The sequence below is a fragment of the Nelumbo lutea genome, chromosome 3, assembly GCF_056320005.1.
Source record: "Nelumbo lutea isolate HS-2025 chromosome 3, American lotus-T2T, whole genome shotgun sequence".
Classification (NCBI taxonomy): Eukaryota; Viridiplantae; Streptophyta; class Magnoliopsida; order Proteales; family Nelumbonaceae; genus Nelumbo; species Nelumbo lutea.
This window is the reverse complement of record NC_142686.1, coordinates 107,657,348-107,676,932: the sequence shown is the minus strand read 5'-3', so window position 1 is coordinate 107,676,932 and position 19,585 is coordinate 107,657,348. Positions and strand designations below refer to the sequence as shown.

At 38.6% G+C, this 19,585-nt stretch overlaps 1 protein-coding gene across 3 annotated transcripts in view; it reads left to right on the top strand.

Annotated features, from left to right (window-relative positions):
• Positions 1-19,345, top strand: part of LOC148867460 (mitochondrial thiamine diphosphate carrier 2-like) — a 37,424-nt gene extending 18,079 nt beyond the window's left edge. For all 3 annotated transcript variants that reach the window (XM_088975159.1, XM_088975161.1, XM_088975160.1), the window contains 3 exons: positions 14,070-14,222; positions 15,234-15,383; positions 18,985-19,345. In XM_088975159.1, the coding sequence (XP_088831285.1) occupies positions 14,070-14,222; positions 15,234-15,383; positions 18,985-19,203 (522 nt within the window). In that variant the 3' untranslated portion in view covers positions 19,204-19,345. The remainder of the gene's footprint in view (positions 1-14,069; positions 14,223-15,233; positions 15,384-18,984) is intronic.
• Positions 19,346-19,585: the final 240 nt, after the last annotated feature.

Genomic DNA, 19,585 nt, shown 5'->3' with positions numbered 1-19,585 from the left:
ACGCACACAATTTGGTGTTCCAATCAAAGTTTTTCATTCAGATAATGGTCGTGAATACTTTCTTACTGCATTTCAACAACATTTAGAACAGCATGGCATTATTCATCAGGCCTCGTGTGCTTTCACCCCTCAACAAAATGGGGTGGCTGAACGGAAGAATCATCATCTTCTTGAAATTGCTTAATCTATGCTTCACCACGTGCATGTTCCTAAATGGTTTTGGAGTGATGCTGTACTCACTGCATGTTTTCTCATTAATCGGATGCCCTCTTTTATTCTTCATGGTCGGTCCCCCTTCTCCATCTTGTTTCCCACTTTATCTCCGTTTCCATTAACTCCTCGTGTCTTTGGTTGTGTGTGCTTTGTTCATAATCTGAGCCCTGAAATAGACAAGCTAGATGCATGCTCAATTAAATGTGTCTTCCTTGGCTACTCTCGGGCTCAAAAAGGGTATAAGTGTTATAATCCTATTGCCCGAAAGTGCTATGTCTGCCATGATGTCACATTTTTTGAGTCTGTCCCCTTCTTCTCCAGTCATGAAGCACCCTTGTCCTCACCCTTACCTCCTCTTCCTCTTCTTGTCAGTGATTCAGTTCCAGAGGCTGTTGTTGGAGTAGACTCATCTCCTCATCCAGTGCAGGTCACCATTGAACGACCACCGATCCGACAAGTGTATACACGTCGAACGACACCGGCCCCTCCTCCTGCTTCTACCTCATCTGCGGATCCTCTCATGGCTCCTATTGCTGAACCTTCAGATCTTGACCTACCCATTGCCTTACGGAAAGGTAAACGTAGTTCCACACTCCATCGCATTTCCAATTTTGTTTCATTATCTCGTCTTTCTGCTTCACATCGCCAGTTTGTTTCACTTTTGTCTTCTATTTCCCTACCTAACAATGTTCAAGAAGCTCTTAGTTCACCTGGATGGCAGCGGGCAATGGAGGAGGAACTTTTTGCTCTTCAACATACTCAAAGTGGGAACTTACTACTCTTCCACCTGGGAAGCATGTTGTGGGCTGTAAATGAGTGTATACTGTGAAATACTTGCCAGATGGTAGTGTGGAGCGTCTGAAGGCCAGACTTGTTGCTAAAGGTTACTCACAGGTGTATGGTGTGGACTATATGGAGACATTCTCTCCGGTGGCTAAAATTGGTTCCGTTCGTGTCCTAATTTCCTTGGCAGTTATGTATGATTGGCATCTCCTTCATGGTGATCTAGTGGAGGAGGTATATATGGAGCAACCACCTGGGTTTGTTGCTCAGGGGGAAGGTGGTAAGTTGTGCAAGCTGAAGAAAGCAATTTATGGGTTGAAGCAATCTCCACGTGCTTGGTTTGGGAAGTTCAGCGAAGTAGTGAAGAGTTTTGGAATGAAGCAATGCCAAGTTGATCACTCAGTGTTCAGCTATGACTCAGAAGCTGGGAAGATTTTATTAGTGGTCTATGTGGATGATATTGTCATCACTGGTAGTGATAAATTGGGGATTGGCAAACTAAAGGTATTTCTGCAAAATCATTTTCAAACAAAGGACCTTGGAACATTAAAGTATTTCTTGGGAATAGAGATTGCCAAGTCAAAACAAGGTGTGAATCTGTGCCAAAGGAAATATGTCCTTGATCTATTGGAAGAAACAGGACTGTTAGGTGCAAAACCGGCTGAGACCCCTATGGAACCAAATGTTAAGTTGAGCAGTGATACAGGAGAAGTATTTGAAGATCCTGGAAGGTATAGACAACTAGTGGGAAAGCTGAACTATCTGACTATCACGAGACCCGACATCTCCTTTGCAGTCAGTGTGGTGAGCCAATTCATGCAGAACCCTCGTATACCTCACTGGGATGCAATCCTTAGAATTGTGAGGTATCTGAAAGGAGCTCCAGGCCGTGGGCTATTGTATAAACCAGGAGGAAAACTTGAAGTAGTTGGGTATACAGATGCAGACTGGGCAGGCTCAGTGAGTGATAGAAGATCTACTATAGGCTATTGCACATTTTTGGGAGGAAATCTTGTGACATGGAAGAGTAAAAAGCAGACGGTTGTAGCCAGAAGCAGTGCTGAAGCCGAATATAGGGCCATGGCTCACACTACTTGTGAATTAGTGTGGCTGAGAAATATCCTACAAGAAATTGGGTTTCACATGGATAAACCTATGAAATTGTACTGTGACAACCAAGCTGCACCACATATCTCATCCAATCCTATCTTTCATGAGAGAACAAAGCACATAGATGTTGATTGCCACTTTGTGAGAGAGAAGGTTCTTGCCAGAGAGATAAATACAGAACATGTGGGCTCCAATGACCAGTGGGCAGATTTGTTTACAAAAGCTCTAAGCTCAGGGAAAGTGAACTATCTATGTAACAAGCTGGGATTATATGACATATATTCTCCAGCTTGAGGGGGAGTGTTAAGATGTGCCGAATAGGGGTAGTTTAGTCTTCTTCTGTTTATTATGTAACTTGCTTATGTGGCAATGTTATTAGAGTTACTCTGCCCCACACTTAAGTAAGGTCATTTCTGTCTTTGTAACTATGATTAGAATCTAATATAGATTAAGGGGGTCGACTGAATGGGTTAACCCATCAGATTTTCGACAGACCCTTCTTCTTCTTCTTCTTCTTCTTCTTCTTCTTCTTCTTCCTGTTCAGACTACTATAGCAACAGTTGGAACAGGAATATTCAGAAGAGGAATGTGGCACTGTTGGGGAAATGGTTGTGGAGGTTACCCTTAGATAGGGATAAACTGTGGGCTAAGGCGGTAATAAGCATTCATGAGCTTGTGGCTAATGGGTGGGATGCTAGGATTTTGGCTAGGGCTACAAGGGCTTCTCCACGGAAGGCCATTCACACAATTCTACCCTCTTTTTTACCTTTTATCAAGTATGAACTATATTTTGGGAACTTATTAAATTTTGGGAGCATGTTTAGGTGGGGAACTCACCTGACCACTTCCCCTCATTGTTTTCCCTTTCAAATTACAAGGATAAGTCTATTTCCACCTTCATCTTTCCTTCCAATTTAAGAATTGGGTTTGATTGAGACTTGGATATTTCATCCATCCTTACTTCAAATCTATGATGGGGTTTTCTTGGATCCTTCTAAATTGAATAGTCGAATATGGATTTTCTCTCCTTTTGGCTAACTAAACCACTTTCTAACCCTGGGATTTTCTTTCCTATCAAGGAGATCTAGAGTATGTCTATTCCTCCAAGGGTTGGGGGTTTTTGCTGGGAAGCTTTTTTTGGAAAGAATTAATACCTCAAATTTGCTCCAAAGAAAGAGACCTTATCCCTGCACATGTGTGTTGTCTACAAAGCTAGTAGTGAGACTTGCTATCACTTATTAATCTCTTGCCCTTTTGTTAAATGTATTTGGGAATGATTTCTTTCTTTGTTTAGGTGTAGGTAAACTCCCTTGCTGGACGTACAAAGCCTGTTTACTTATCAGAAAAAGAAACAAAAAAGAGAGAGATACAAGTTAAGGTGAGAAGGCATCACTGAGAAAATCCCAAATACAATGACACCCACCCCAAACACACCACACCCCAACCCTACCATGGAAGACCCAAATTCCAAAAATTACAACCAGATACTTGCTAATACAAGCTCAAACCTACAAATAACCCACCAGAGTACCACCAGACGCCTTCAAACAAAGACAAAACATCTCACAGTATCCTAATACACTCGTGACTCAATGCCAATACAAACACTTAATCCCTAACATACAAATCATTTCTTCAAAAAGCAACTGCACTTTTCCACCTTTTCACCTTCAAAACATCCTAAAAGCTCTACAAAAAGACTACCCTTTTTTCCTACTTATATTACTCCTTTCAAAAATAAACCCATTATCTACCTCAAGCAATGCTCTTTTGAGACTATGCAATCTGTTCTTTTCTAATTCCAAAAACATTTTTTTGATGAATAATGAATGAATTTCTTTATAGATTAAAAACATAAAAGATACACAGAAAATTCCCAACATGAGGCATGAGATGCAGCCTCAGATTAAAGCAAAAATTACAGTTTAGCCCCAAACATCTGATTCCTATGCACCCCTTGTTTAGCTAATGAATCTGCTAGCCCATTTGCTGATCTTCTTTCCCATTGGAATTGGACTGACATGTTTGTAGTTAGCCATTTGAATCTTCATAAAGCTCCTTTATAGGACCAGGCTGCTGTTTCTAGTTCTTTTAACCACTAGTTCACCAGCTTGGAATCACCTTCAATTAACAACTATTCACAGTTCAGTTCCTTGGCAAATTCAGCTCCTTGTAGCACTGCTTGAATTTCTGTATTGATTGAGTCCCCCTACTCCTATAGGGCCAGAGTATAAAGCAATAATTAGCCCTTCGATATTTCTAAACACTCCCCCAACACCCGAAGGACCTGGATTGCCTAAACTGCTGCCATCAAAGTTGAGCTTAGTGATACCCTCTTGAGGAGGTTTCCATTCTGCTAACGGTTTAGGTCTTGTACTAGAGCTTTTGGCAACTGTTTCCCAATTTCTCCATAAATCATCAAAGGAGAATGGAGAAGAGGGAGTGTCCAAAGCTTGTTCTCTCCGTCTTTTTTCAGATGGCCGAAGAAGAGAGGGAAGACTATGTGGAGAAGCATTAGGGCTGCAGTGTGTTGGTCTCTATGGGAAGAAAGAAACTCATGAATATTTTCAAATAAGTAAAGAACCATTGGAAACTTATTAGATCTAATCCTGTTAAGGGTGGCACATTGGTTGAAAACTATGGAATTGTTCTCAGATTATTCTGTGGCTGATGTGGTGAGAAATTGGAAGGAGATAGCCTCCTCTGCCCTTTGTAAGGGTCCCCTCCTCCTTCTGGGTTCATAAAATTGAATTTTGATGGTAGCTGTATAAGGAACCCAGGGCCTTCTGGGATTGGGGGAGTATTCAGGAATGAGGTGGGGGCTATTATTGCTATGTTCTCAGGCCCAATTGGGGAAGGTGACTCTCTTAGGGCTGAGATCCTCACAGCCCTGGAAGGTATCCAAAGAGCAAGGGAGTTGAACATCAGATGTTTGGTTCTTGAAGGTGACTCGAAGGTGGTGATTAGGTGGCTAAAGGGGGGAGGCAGCGGATTATGGAGTGATAACAATGAGAAGAATAAATTTAACTAGCTGAGTAGGGATATTGTGGTTCATTACAAGTGGGTGAAGAGGACTGCTAATTCTTTTGCTGATGGGTTAGCAAAGCAAGGGGTGGATAGGATTTCGACTTTTTGGGCTAATTTTTGAATTTTCCTTGTATTCTTTGGTGGGGAGTTAAGTCTTTTTACCTCCCCTTTGTACCTAAGCTTCACATAGTTTCATATCTTTAATAAAGTTTCTTGTTATTGATAAAAAAAAAGAATGGAGAAAATAGTTCTAGGGTCTTTACCCAATTAATTGCTCTATTAATTAAGCAATTCCATGCAATGATCTTGTTCCTCTCCTTCTCATCAAAGATCTTGGCATTTCTTTCTTCCCAAACAGTCCAAATCAGTGCAGCCCTTGCACATCTCCACAAGACTTTACTTGAGAGCTAGGGGCAGAGCATCAGGAAGAGAAAAAGGAGGCGCAAGAGAAAGTGCCCGAAGGGTTAGGGGACCAAATATGAGCATCAGGTTTAGAAGGGCCCAGACAGATAGAATCAAGCAAGCAAAGTAACTTTGTTGTCTGGTCAAGTTTGGAATCTCTTAAATCTCCCCTGAAACTCAAATCCCAACTGAAACCAGAAGAAAGAGGAAAATGAGACAAATCTTTGAACAAGTTCATTTTTAAACCGAGAGAGGGAATGCAAAGGCAAAAAAAGATCCTTGAGGGTTGAGTTTCCAATCCATAAGTCCTCCCAAAAAAGAATCCTATCCCCAGTACATATATCAACCTGTTCATATTCCTCCCTTCTTCCTTCTCTCCACAGAGAAGCTTCAATGGCTGTTACTAGCCATACAGAATAAAAAACACTGTCAACCATCACCTTAATCATACGAGGAATATCTTCAGGGGAAACATTACTCAGAGAGACAGCTGCTGAACAGAGGTCTCTGCCGAATACACCATCCAACCAAACTTTGCACAGAGCATCTATGGATTCAAACACCTCTTTTGTCCAGAGATGAAACGGAAGTCCCACAATCCGAACTATTACCTTGTCTTGGACATTCAAGTCTTTGGAATTGGATAGAGGGGTCCACTTAGATATAGTCACAGTTCCTGCTTCCAGATGTAAGCACAGAGCATGTAGTTCAAGCTCCTCCCCTTCTAGCTCTACCAGGGCTTTGCTTTCCTCAAAGGGAGTAATAATAATAGTGCACTTTAAGTTTAATTTCTTCAGTAACTCATAACTAACCTTCTTCCATTCAGTCAATGGAGCTGTAGAAGATACTATGAATTTTTTTCTCCCAATCTGACTTGGTAGCTGAGGATTAACCTACAATCCTTATTAGCTTGTCCCACAGCAATCAACCCTTCTGTCTCTTTGAAAGGCACCTGCTCCTTCCTCCTTGCAGAGACTATGCTGGGATCATGTTTCTCCTTTGGTGTCTCAGAGATTTGTTCTCTAATAGATTGCTGATTCTCTCCCCTGACAGAGAAAGTCTTCGAAACCTCTGAGACCTCTTTCCAACCAGTCATTTGTTTTCCTTCTGGGAAACAGACCATTTGCCTGCCTGTGTTCCCAAAAAACTCCACTAACACCACAAATCTTCCTTTAGCATTGTTCCTTCTTTCTGCTACATATCTCCTACCACGATCTTCCATTGATCCTTTACATTCCAGCTTTGAGCTTAGTTTAATGGCTTCTTCCAAGAATGTCCCGAACCACACTATCACTTCCTCTCCTACCAGGAATACCATAGCCATTTTCATTTCTCTGATTTTAATGGCCACCTCCCCCCTCACTCTGAAACTTTCCAAGAGGAATTGTTTTGCTTCAACCTTCAGAACCATTCTCCATGGTGCTGCCTGTACAAACTTATCTTCAGAAATCGGAACCCTTCTCCATGCCACTGCTGCACAAGTTCTGAAACTTGAAGGTGACAAGTTCTGAGTCACCTTCAACAATCATATTCTTGAAGTTCATTGACTTAGCCTCTCTGAGACCTTGAAGAACTGCCAATGCTTCTGAGACATTTTTCTGGCATAGTCCTCCCTACCTAATAAAACACCTCCAATCTCTTACCCACTTCTGTTCTGCTTCTTTGTTAATCATTTATTCAGATCCAGTGATCCACTCTTTTGTCTACTTTGAACGCTTGATTTTGTACTAGTTTTTTTTTTCCTGCCTCTTCATCTCCCACATCTTTTTTATCCTCTTTTTCCTGTTTCTCTATAGGACCAGTCATTGGCCATGTTCTATGTTTTGCCTCTTGATGACAACCTCCAATTGGTGAGACTAGCATTGACAACTAAGTCTTTTGCATTTGGGGAAGAAGTTTGTATGGCAACATCTTCAACACTAACCATACACTCCCCACTCCTCATCATACTTTCTGTTAGCAAACTATCCTGGATGTTAATTATCTTACCTACTTTGACGAGAGAGAGAAAGAGAGAGCAGCCCCCATAGATTACCCCTGTGTTGTGGACCAGACTATGGTTCTTCTGCTCCTTGTATTTTCTTGCAGCTCTGGAGCTCTTATCCATCTCAACTGGTTTCTCGCCCAATAGATCCTGTTGTCTGCAACTTTCAGGGTCCACGACATTCATTTGTGCGATAACATTTCTTCAACCCCAATATTTCCTATTAAAACATCCTTACATTCCTCCATTCTGACCCGTCCACCTTTGTCATAGTTTCTACAACTATCCATCGACCCTTCCTCCACAACTTTCTGTCTCACACCACCAACCTCCAACATCAAATTGTGCACCTAAGGATTAGACATATTTTCTTTTGATCAACATTTGCAACTCCAAGAGAAGCAGAGTCAACTCTTGAGCTTGATCAACTTTTCCAGTATTTGCATGATTATTGTGGAAAAATAAAGAGGAAGAGAAGAAGAACTGAAGAGGGAGAGAAGAAGAAATACTTCTGTACTGATAATGTGTTGAAAAAACATGTTGAGCATACAACTTAAATAGAAAAAGATAGGAGAGACAAACTCCTAGGATCTCTCTCAATTACTCCTAGAATCTCTCTCAATTAGGGATTGATTAAATCTTTCCCTTAACCCTAGGATATGACCTTCCTAATTTTATTCAAATCTAATCTTTCCTAAATTTATTCAAATCTGTAATTAATCAAATCAAATCTGTAATCAATCAAATCTTTCTAAATTTGCAGAAAATCATATCTTTCTTAATTTGCCGCAAATCATATCTTGCCGATACTCCCCCTCAAGTTGGTGCAAATATATCTATCATGCCCAACTTGCTAACTTGAAGTTCAAATGACTGTCTCAACAAGCCCTTAGTTAAAACATCTGCATCTTGCTGCATGGATGGTACAAATGGAGTGCAAATTATTCCTTCTTCAAGTTTCTCCTTTATGAAGTGTCTGTCAATCTCAACATGTTTAGTCCTGTCGTGTAGAACCGGATTATGAGCAATGCTGATAGCTGCCTTGTTATCACAATACAGTTTCATAGGGAAAGTCACTGGTATATTAAGATCTGATAGCACCCTTTTTAGCCAAAGAACCTCACACACTCCTTGAGCCATTGATCTGAATTCAACCTCAGCACTACTTCTAGCAACTACACTTTGCTTCTCGCTTCTCCAAGTAACTAAATTGCCCCAAAGAAATGTGCAGTACCCCAAAGTTGACCTCCTATCAGTGATCAAGCCTGCCCAATCCGCATCTGTATACACTTCAACCTCTCTCTTCTCATTTTTCTTGAAGAAGAGTCCTTTTCCTGGTGTGCCTTTTAGATACTTAAGAATTCAATACACAACTTCAAGATGTTCTTCGTACGGGGAGTGCATAAATTGACTCACCATGCTTACAGCAAAGGCAATGTCGGGACGTGTATGTGACAAGTAAATCAATCTTCCTACCAGCCTTTGGTATCTACCTGCATCTACTGGAACCCAATCTTTAACTTCTCCGAGCTTAGCCTTAACTTCTATCGGAGTATCTAAAGGTTTGCATCCACTCATTCCAGTTTCTTTCAAGAGGTCTAGAATATATTTTCGTTGCGAAACCACAATGCCCTTCTTTGATCTAGCCACTTCCATTCCAAGAAAGTACCTTAGCTGGCCTAAGTCTTTAATCTCGAATTCCTTGGCTAAGCTCTGCTTTAGTCTGCTCATCTCTTCAATATCATCTCCAGTCAAGATTATGTCATCAACATAGACAATCAGAACCGATACCTTTTCTTTGGTGGATCTTTTTGTGAAAAGAGTATGATCAGATTGTCCTTGATTATATCCTTGACTTTTAACGAACCTTGTGAATCTTTCAAACCAGGTTCCGGGAGACTGTTTAAGTCCATATAGAGACTTTTTTAGCTTGCTTACCTTAGTTCAAAACTTCTCAGTGAAACCAAGTGGAGGCTCCATATATACTTCTTCTTCCAAGTCTCCATTCAAGAAGGCATTCTTCACATCCAGTTGATTCAGTGGCCAGTCAAGATTAGCTGCAACAGAAAAGAGTACTCGAACTGTATTTAGTTTCGCCACTGGAGAAAAGGTCTCAGAGTAGTCCACTCCATATGTCTGAGTAAAGCCTTTAGCTACTAGGCGAGCCTTGTATCCCTCCAAGGGTCCATCTGAGTTGTACTTCAGAGTGAACACCCATTTACAACCAACAACTGTCTTTCCATCCGGCAGATCCACTTTCTCCCAAGTAGCATTCTTTTCCAAAGCTCCCATCTCCTCAAAAACAGCTTCTTTCCACTCAGGAACATTTAGAGCCTCCTGGATACTGTTAGGAATGGATACACTAGACACTTGTGAAATAAAGGCACAATATGAAGGTGAAATGTTTTTGTAAGATACAAAATTTGACAGAGGATGTTTTGTACAAGACTTAACACCTTTCCTAAGAGCAATGGGAAGATCAAGCTGACTGGAAGAATTAGAATTACCTGGAGGAATATTTTCAGGTATTTTTGGAGAATTATCATGAATTTCATGATCCACCCTCAGATCAGATTCTTGTTGATGCTGCGGAATAGTGCCTCTCCTTTTCAGTGCTAGATGTTCCCTTGAATAGACAAGGCCCTTATACTGTTTCACACGCATCTTTGTTGTTTCAGCTTTTTCATTTTGAGATGGCATCACCGAAGGTTGTTCGTTTTCAATATTTAATTCATTTCTTTCCACTGATTTTGTATTTTCTGCCTCACTTTCTTTCGGTGACTGGTTGTGAGGAACATCATTATGGACAAATTCAAACATTAAATCAGAACCATCTAAAAGACCATCTTCACTAGTGTTGCTCTCCCCCTGAAGATGGGAGTGTCTGTAGTATGAGGTTCCTTCAAAGAATGTGACATTCATAGTCACAAACATCCTTTTCAAAACTAGATCAAAGCATTTGTAACCTCTCTAATTAGTGGGATAACCTACAAAAATACATTTATGTGCTTTTGGTTCTAGTTTTGACCGTTTAGGATCATGGTTATGAACAAAGGCCACACTTCCAAAAATTTTTAAGGGAATGTTTGTCACTAGCTGAGAATTTGGAAAACAATCAATGAAAACCTGTATGGGTGTTTTAAAATCCAAAGTTCGTGTAGACAGTCTATTAATCAAATAAGTGGCTGTTAAAACGGCTTCTCCTCAAAGATACTTAGGAACCTTAGTTTGAAAACTTAGGGCTCTAACAACTTCAAGGAGATGTTTATTTTTCCTTTTAGCCACCCCATTTTGCTGAGGTGTATTATTACACGAACTTTGGTGTACACTTCCTTTCTCAGCAAAAAAATTCCCTAACACATTGTTAAAAAATTCCTTTCCATTATCACTTCCAAAAATTTTAATCTAAGTCTAAAATTGTGTTTGAACCATGTTATAGAAAGTTTTAAACACAGTTTCAACATCTGATTTCTCTTTTAAATGGAAAACCCAAGTGACCCTAGTATGATCATCAATAAAAGTAATGAACGCTTTCTAGAAAGAGTTGTCACTCTAGAAGGACCCCAAACATCACTGTGAATCATGGTAAATGGTTTTGATTTTTTATATGGTTGGGACGGAAAAACAACACTATGATGTTTTGCTAATTCACAAAATTCACACTTAAAACACAAATGATTTTTATTCATGAATAACTTGGGAAATAGATGCTTTAAATATTGAAAGCTAGGATGTCCTAATCGATAATGCCATAACAAAACTTCATTGTCACTAGAAACAGAGATAGAGTTGAAACAAGTCTGTCGATCTTGCCTTCCAAAGGTTGATCCTTTATTAAGGAGGTAGAGACCACCATCCAGTTTAGCACCCCCAATCATCTTCTCCGAGGTTAAATCCTGAAATTCACAACAAGAAGACCAAAAATTAACCCAACAATTATGATCAAGGGTTAGTTTGCTGACAGATAAGAGATTGTATGATAGGTTAGTAACATGTAGAACATCTTTAAGGTTTAGAGAAGGAGAAATAGACACAATTCCTTTCCCAGCAACAGTAGCAAAGGAACCATTTGCAATTTTAACCTTTTGTTTCCCTGCACAGGGAGTATATGAAGTGAAGAATTGTGAAGTGCCGGTCATATGATCAGTGGCACCTGAATCTAATATCCAGGAACCATTAGATTTGGTACAAGCAATGGCTGCAGTGAAAAAATTACCTGACTGGGCTAGAGAGGAGGATGGGTTAGAATTTCTTAACGATTGAGATTGAAACATTTTATATAAGTGCTCTATTTGTTCCTTTGTGAAAGGAAGAGACTCTGAGGATGATTGTTGCCCTGCATCTGAATTGCTTACTTGAAGCATGCGGACATCTCCCCCTGACTTGATTTCACTGGCTGATTTTTTCTTCCAACCTGTTGGTTTCCCGTGCAGCTTCCAGCAGGTTTCCCGAGTATGCCATGGCTTTTTACAATGACCACACCAAGGCCTTTGCTTTCCTCCTCGTTTATCTCCGTCTACGTCTGCACCTCGGGCCACAAGAGCGGACCCTTCATTCTCAGTTTTTGTTTCATTAACATTCTTCAACATCACTTGCCGCCGTGCTTCTTCTCTATGCACTTCTGAAAAAACTTCTCTTATAGTAGGCAAGGGCTTTTGCCCTAAGATACATCCCCGAACCTCATCGATTTCTTTATTCAAACCAGCCAAGAAGACAAAGGCCCGACCTCTTTCTATCTTCTTTTTGTACCGAGCACTGTCACTCGGACTTTCCCATTCTTCTTCTTCAAATAGATCCATCTCCAGCCAAACAGCCATCATCTCATTATAATAAGCAGTTACTTCACGCTTACCTTGCTGCATCTTCCACATTCGGGTATTCAGTTCGAACAGTTGTGAATGATTGTCCAGATCTGAATAGGTTTTCCTAACAGCTTCTCACACATCACGAGCAGTTGGCAGGAACATGAATGGTTTTCCAATCACAAGATCCATAGAGTTGATCAACCAGGTGGTAACCATTGAATTTTCAGAACGCCACTGCCTGTACTTTGGATCGTCAGTGGCTGGCGGTTTCACTTCGCCATTGAAATAGCCAAGTTTCCCCTTGCCGTCGATCACCAACCGCACGGACTGAGACCACTCAAGATAATTCTTTCCATTCAATTTGTGAATGGTAATTTGAAGAGAATTCTCAGAAAGAGAGATGGCCGCTGACTGAATACCTCCCTCCGAAGATGTCACACCACTGGTAGCATCCGAAGAGGCTGAACCAGAGCCAACCATGGCGGCCTTAAAATTCATGATCGGGCCCTAAAGCTCTGATACCATGTGGAAAAATAAAGAGGAAGAGAAGAAGAAATGAAGAGGGAGAGAAGAAGAAATACTTCTGTACTGATAATGTGTTGAAAAAACATGTTGAGCATACAACTTAAATAGAAAAAGATAGGAGAGACAAACTCCTAGGATCTCTCTCAATTACTCCTAGAATCTCTCTCAATTAAGAATTGATTAAATCTTTCCCTTAATCCTAGGATATGACTTTCCTAATTTTATTCAAATCTAATCTTTCCTAAATTTATTCAAATCTGTAATCAATCAAATCTTTCTAAATTTGCAGCAAATCATATCTTTCTTAATTTGCCACAAATCATATCTTGCCGACAATTATCATCACATGCCCTTCATCAAGAATCAACAAAAGGTCCTCATGAGCTTTCTGTGAATTATCTCTCATCCTTTTTTGATTGGTAACTGTTAAATTTATTGGATTGCAAAAAAATGATGAATTACACAGTTTTGTATCCTTGATGTTCTAGGCAGAAAGGACTGCTTGAAATAGTTTAAACACATCATTTTTTTCCTGTTCTTAAATCTTAGACATGCTCATTGGCTATCAGAATTTGATTAATAATCTATATTTCTTCAATTAAAGCCCCTTGAAATTGAGAGATTGTCTAAGGTGGAGCCTCTCTGTGTGTAAGAAAGAGATATTTTCTATTATTTTATAAAGGCTACCAACAAAATTGAAGGTCTAAGTCCTTAGGATGATAAGCACTGGCTTTCTTAGAATTTAATGCTAGAAAGGTTGTATTACGTCTGTTGTGAATGAATCTTCTATCATAAAACTCTGAAGACCCCCATCAAATCCTCTTTTAGCTAATCTCTCCCTTCTTTCTTACTTATTAAGCTTCCATTCCTTCTGTTTTGGTGAAAGCCTGGAAAAGTTCCTGCACGTTGTTAGATGCAGTATTATCTATTTGGGATCTTCCTGCCTAAACTAGTCTTTCATAGGCTTCACTTGATTTGAAGTTGCACTTACATTTCATGCTGATTTTGTACATGAAGAGAACCCTGTAATTTTGTATTATAGTATTTATATCTGATATGTTCTTTTGATATCTGTTCTGTAAATAAGAAAGAAAAAAAAGAAAAGAAAACCAAAGACAGGTATGTGGATAAAGTCTTGATCATGTTAAGTATTGGATATGCTTATCTGCATATGAAAATTAATTATTGCGAGTACACTGAGATGCACTTACTGTATTCAGGTATATCCTACCATGCGATCTGCATTTGTTGACATAGTCAGAACCCGTGGCTTTCGAGGATTATATGCTGGATTATCACCAACACTGGTTGAGATCATTCCTTATGCAGGCTTACAATTTGGCACCTATGATACATTTAAGCAATGGATCATGGTAGGTTAATGTGCACATTATTATGCATTCTCACTTTTTAGGATCTTTAAAGAATTTAGAAAAATAACATTAGTTTTATGAGATGAAGATTCTAGGACATAGGAAAGCAAAAAAGGGGCCTGGGTTTAGGTGGCAAGGATAGATCTATATGGTCATTCTTTAACAGAGGATATGATCTTAAAGAGTAGAATGGAACAGAATATATGCCACCCCTCCCCCAAAGATGGGATAAGGTAGATGATGGACATCAATCTTCTTAGGAAAGGAAATAAAAGATGTTTGAAACTGAATTTTCCTTCTGTAATATACCAAGCACAATTTTTAATTTTATACCCACAGCTACTTGAATGAGATAACATACTCTGAAGAATCAGAAGAATCCACCAAGTAGAATAACAAGATGTATCTTTTGATGGTATAGAAATACATGCTATAGGGGATATATAAGATTTGATCCGTCTTACATGGGAGGTATGGTATTACAAATAATAACCCAATTTGATCCAACAAATATTCTATATATGTTCTTTTTTATCATTCGGAAATCTTGCCACTTTTTGTATCCTTGGTTGTTGAAAAAAAAAAACGGTGGGACAGATGTCTTGGAGTTTAAGATGCTTCAAATTGCAAAATTTTGGACCCATCAAATGAGCCCAGCCGAGTCCTATTTTTTATGCTGGATCCATGTGTATTTAGTCATACTTTGGTTTTGTATTGTATATCCCCACTGTACTGTTTCTCAATGTACATGAGCTGGTTGTATATTTTGGTTGAGTTGGTATTAATATAACATATTCCCTTGTCAAAAAAAAAAAAAAAAGACTCGTCAGATTTTCCAGGGTGTCCTACAAATGGTGGTTCTTCCCCCCGATATGCATTACATATACCACTATGCCTATGCTAGATAGATTCTAACTAGTTTGTTGGAACAGAAAGTCCATCCCACACTAACCCATGAATACATCAATCTCTTCTTCTTGTCTGATGATATTTGTTAACTTTTTCTTATAGGCATGGAAAAGATTTAGTTCTTCTCATATCGGCTCAACTCAGATGGATGGCAGCCTTTCAAGTTTCCAGCTCTTCCTATGTGGTTTGGCAGCCAGCACATGTGCTAAAGCTGTGTGCCACCCTCTTGATGTGGTCAAGAAACGGTTCCAGGTGAAATCTCATTTGCAAACTCAAGAAAGTTTGGAAACTTAAGATAGTTGTTTGACAACTTGTATCCATACCCCAATCAAAATTTCAATGTCATCTGTTAACATGTTTTATGCTAGTTTTCCACATAGAACATCTGAATCTATCCAGAAAATGATTTTAAGGCCCTGTTCGCATTTTGGTAAGTTATTTACCCGGGTAAATGCACTTACCCAGGTAATTGTTTCCTAGGAAAGATTTATCCAGGTAAGTGTATTTACCGATGTTCTTTTATTTCCCATGTAAATAAGGCAATGACCATTTTATCCACAAAAATCCATTATTAGAAGGGACATTTTTTTCCCTTTCAAGTGTTGGCAACTTCCCCCAAGTTGGGAAAGTTATTTACCCACCTAGGAGATGGGTATCACTTACCCGGGTAGGTGATACCTAGGAAAATAAACTTTCCTCGGTCCTCACATAAATCTGAGAAAAGAACATGGGATTTTTGGTCAATGGGAATCAAAATCCCATTGATCAACTTTCCCCCCTTTCAAAATCCAAACAAAGAATGCCCCTTAAAGGGTATCTCTATTGGGTGTGGGGTGATCATGGGCTAGGCTGGGCCAGGCTTAGCACCTATGATAAGGGTTATAGCTTGGGCTTTAGGGCTTATAATTATAAATATGACAGATTAAGTATGTATTATAAAACATTAAATATATAATATATAACAAATTTGTAAAAAAGATTCACTAATTTTGTAATAGTATGAAAATTATGTTTTTAAATCCAACCAAAAAATGAAACCATTTTTCTATTTGGGTAGCATGTCAGTGGTTCAACCATCTCGATCAAACCACAAATGAGTCAATTCATGATGTCATAATTAAATAAAAAGTCAAAAGAAAAATAGATAGAACACAAAAGTTTTAAAAAAAATGAAAATTTTGTAGAAAAAATTGGAACACTATAATATTGTATATTCAACATATTAAACCAAAAAAAGCATGATGAGTAAGAAGTATATTTAGTAATGATGGAAATGACAATTTAAAATTGACCAGGAAGCAAAACTGTTTTCCCATTCAAAAGGTGAGTCAGTGGTTCAGCCGTCTTGGTCAAATGGGTCAGTCAATCTACTCATAAAAAAAAAGGGTCAGTCAATCCATGATGTCATAATGAAATAGTAATATTTTTAAAATAAATATAGATACAAAAAAATTATAAAATTTAGGCATGCCTTTAATATCATATATTCATCGTAATAAACAAAACCTATTTAATTTAAAATTGACTAAATGCAAAATCACTTTTCTGTTGGGGTGGTGGGCAACTGGTTTAAACTAAACATTCAAGCCAAATGGGCCAACCCATGATGCTATAAATAAACAATAAAAATTTTAAAAATATAAAATACAAAATTTGTAAAAGTTGTCTAGAAAAAGTTTGGGAACATCTCTATTCTCTCATATTGTATATTCATCGTATTAAGCAAAATATGCGACACAAAATGATAATAATACTTATTGTTATTGTAATCTTAAATTGCCATGTGTAACACACATGTACATTTACTAGTAATATTACTATAAAGTAAAATGGCACATGAATGGATGTATACATTTAATTTATATAAATAATCGTGGGCTGGCCAGGCTGAAAATGATTACCCCTTTGGGTCTACCAACATAGCTACAGACATGTAAAACCTGGGCAGGGTAATAAAATATATAGTTATATAGAGTTGCTTGGATCCCTCCTACAAGGAAGTATCTTGAAAACTTATTAGAATGAATTATTGTAACCATTGTAATTATCAATGCTTTATTTTCCATCCTTAATCATCCTTTGATTAGAATCTTCCAAAAATGGGAGGAGAAAGAAGCAAAGCAATATTTGGATGGTGACAATTATTCAGCTGAATTTTCCCTCCATCCTAGGTGCTGCATACAGTTCCATTGGTGGAAGGCCTCTATGGCAAGGTTCAAATTTTCGATGTGTATCGGTGGCTTCCCGATATGCCCCTACAGGGGGGTGTTTCAGGGTCTGACCTGGTTCAGGGGGTAGACGGGCCTTAAACCGATCCCACTGAACCAGTTTGAAAGAAATACTTAAAAAAATAAAAATAAAAGGCGAGCTGTATCAAAAATTTGAACCTTGCTCTATGGTTCCCCATAATTGATAACCAGCTGGAGTCAGACACTCCAGATGACTAATTTATTGAAGAAATATAGACAATTTAATATGTAAATATTTCTTCACATACTAGAAGTTTGTAGATCAAATACATGGTAAGTTTATTCCTTTTTAGCTAAAGTTTAAACATATCCTTCTACAGATTATGTATATCAGTATTTGAATCTCTCTCTCTCTCTCTCTCACTTGCATTTTGGTTGGTAGGCGTTGATGACCCAACAAGCAAGAAGGATATTGTTATTCCAGTCTTAAAATTTGAAAAATTTCAAAAGAACCTCTTTCTTTATGTATTTCCTTTCCCATTTGTAGTAACATATAATAATCTGAATACTTGATCTTGAGTCCAGTGAATGAGATTTATTCTAGGAGGTTATTGGTTCTAAGAGGTGTTGCCTTTCTATTCACGTGTTCCCCTTGCATTTATACATATTTGTCAGTTACAAAACCATCTATATTTGATGATCACTTTTCATGATCCATCTTGCTAAATTCTAATTTAACAAAAAAAAAAAACTTGGATGAACAGTATGATGATCTTGGATTCTTTATTTCCCTCAATGTTGTATTATTTTGATAATAAACTAAATTTTATTAAAAACAAAAAGAGAAATCAAAGGGAGGAGACCAACAGACACCTGAAAGAAAGAAAGAAAAAAAACAGCCCAGCCCCAGCCACTCACAAAGCTACAACTTTAAAAAACCAACACAATTCAATTAATCAACCAAAAACAAGCAAAGCACACCCCAAGCAACAACCACCCCCACTAAACTAATCAGGACCCATACAAAAAACATACAAAGAATTGCAAAACTGAACACTACTCTCACAGCATATTTAGAAGCCGCTTATACAAATTTTCTTTGATTTCTTCACCTTCTTGCAAAAACTTTTGAGTAGTGTTAAGATTTGCAAAAACTTTTGACACTTGGGCTGTTCTATGGATTTTCTGATTGTTGAATCTTTTTACAGCATTGGGGTTCTTTAAAACCCTCAGGATTCTTGGTTCATAATTGATTCTTTCCAACTCCAAGACCACATATCTTCTCAAAAAAACTGATCTGGCCCCACATCTCTTCCTCCTTTAATCAACCCCACCTTAAACAAGCTTAACTTTTTTTTGGCCGTTTTGTGATCTTGAGTTGACACCAATCTCTTCAGAGCCCAAATAAGTTTTCCCAATGTTGTATTCAGATGCTTAACCGTATTTACAAGCAATAGATTATGTTTAAAACTAAATGTTGATGTTATAGATAGTAACTTGTAATTCTAAGTCTTTCTGACAAAGGGTGCTAATTTCCTAGCAAGTGTTTACCATCAGATGATAATCATACTGGTGCCTGATCTCTTCTGTGTGTGTGTGTGCTGCAATTTTGCTTGCTTATGTTGCTACCTTCCGATGCATAAATCTTCATCTGGATAGTGCAGATTGAAGGACTACAAAGACATTCAAAGTATGGGGCTCGAGTTGAGCACCAAGCTTATAGGAACATGTACCATGCCCTATGCCGTATCTTGCAGATGGAGGGACGGGCTGGCCTTTACAAGGGCATTTTTCCATCCAGTGTTAAAGCTGCCCCAGCTGGTGCAGTCACATTTGTGGCATACGAGTATATATCAGACTGGCTGGAGTTCATCTTCACATGAAACTAACTTCTTTTTGTTTTTTTTTTTTTTATTATTTATCATTCTTTTTGTTGTATTATGAAGCCCATTTGAAGGGCAAAGGGGAACGATTCATGCTAAAGTTGGTATTTCCAAAGATATAAAAAAGAAATAAAAAATAAAATAAGGGTGGAGCCTGAAGGTGAAGGGGGTACGTGCATTTCTCCTGTAATTGTTACTCTCAGGCAAGGTTCAAAGTATCGATACGTATCGGCCCATATCAGCTGATATGTATCATTCCGGGACCCCTCCAACATGCCCCTACAGTGGGTGTATCGGGGGGTCTGACCAGTTCAGGGGGTGGAGGAGCCCTAAACCGCCCCCTTGAACCGGTTGCAAAAAAAATAAAATAAAAAAACAAGCA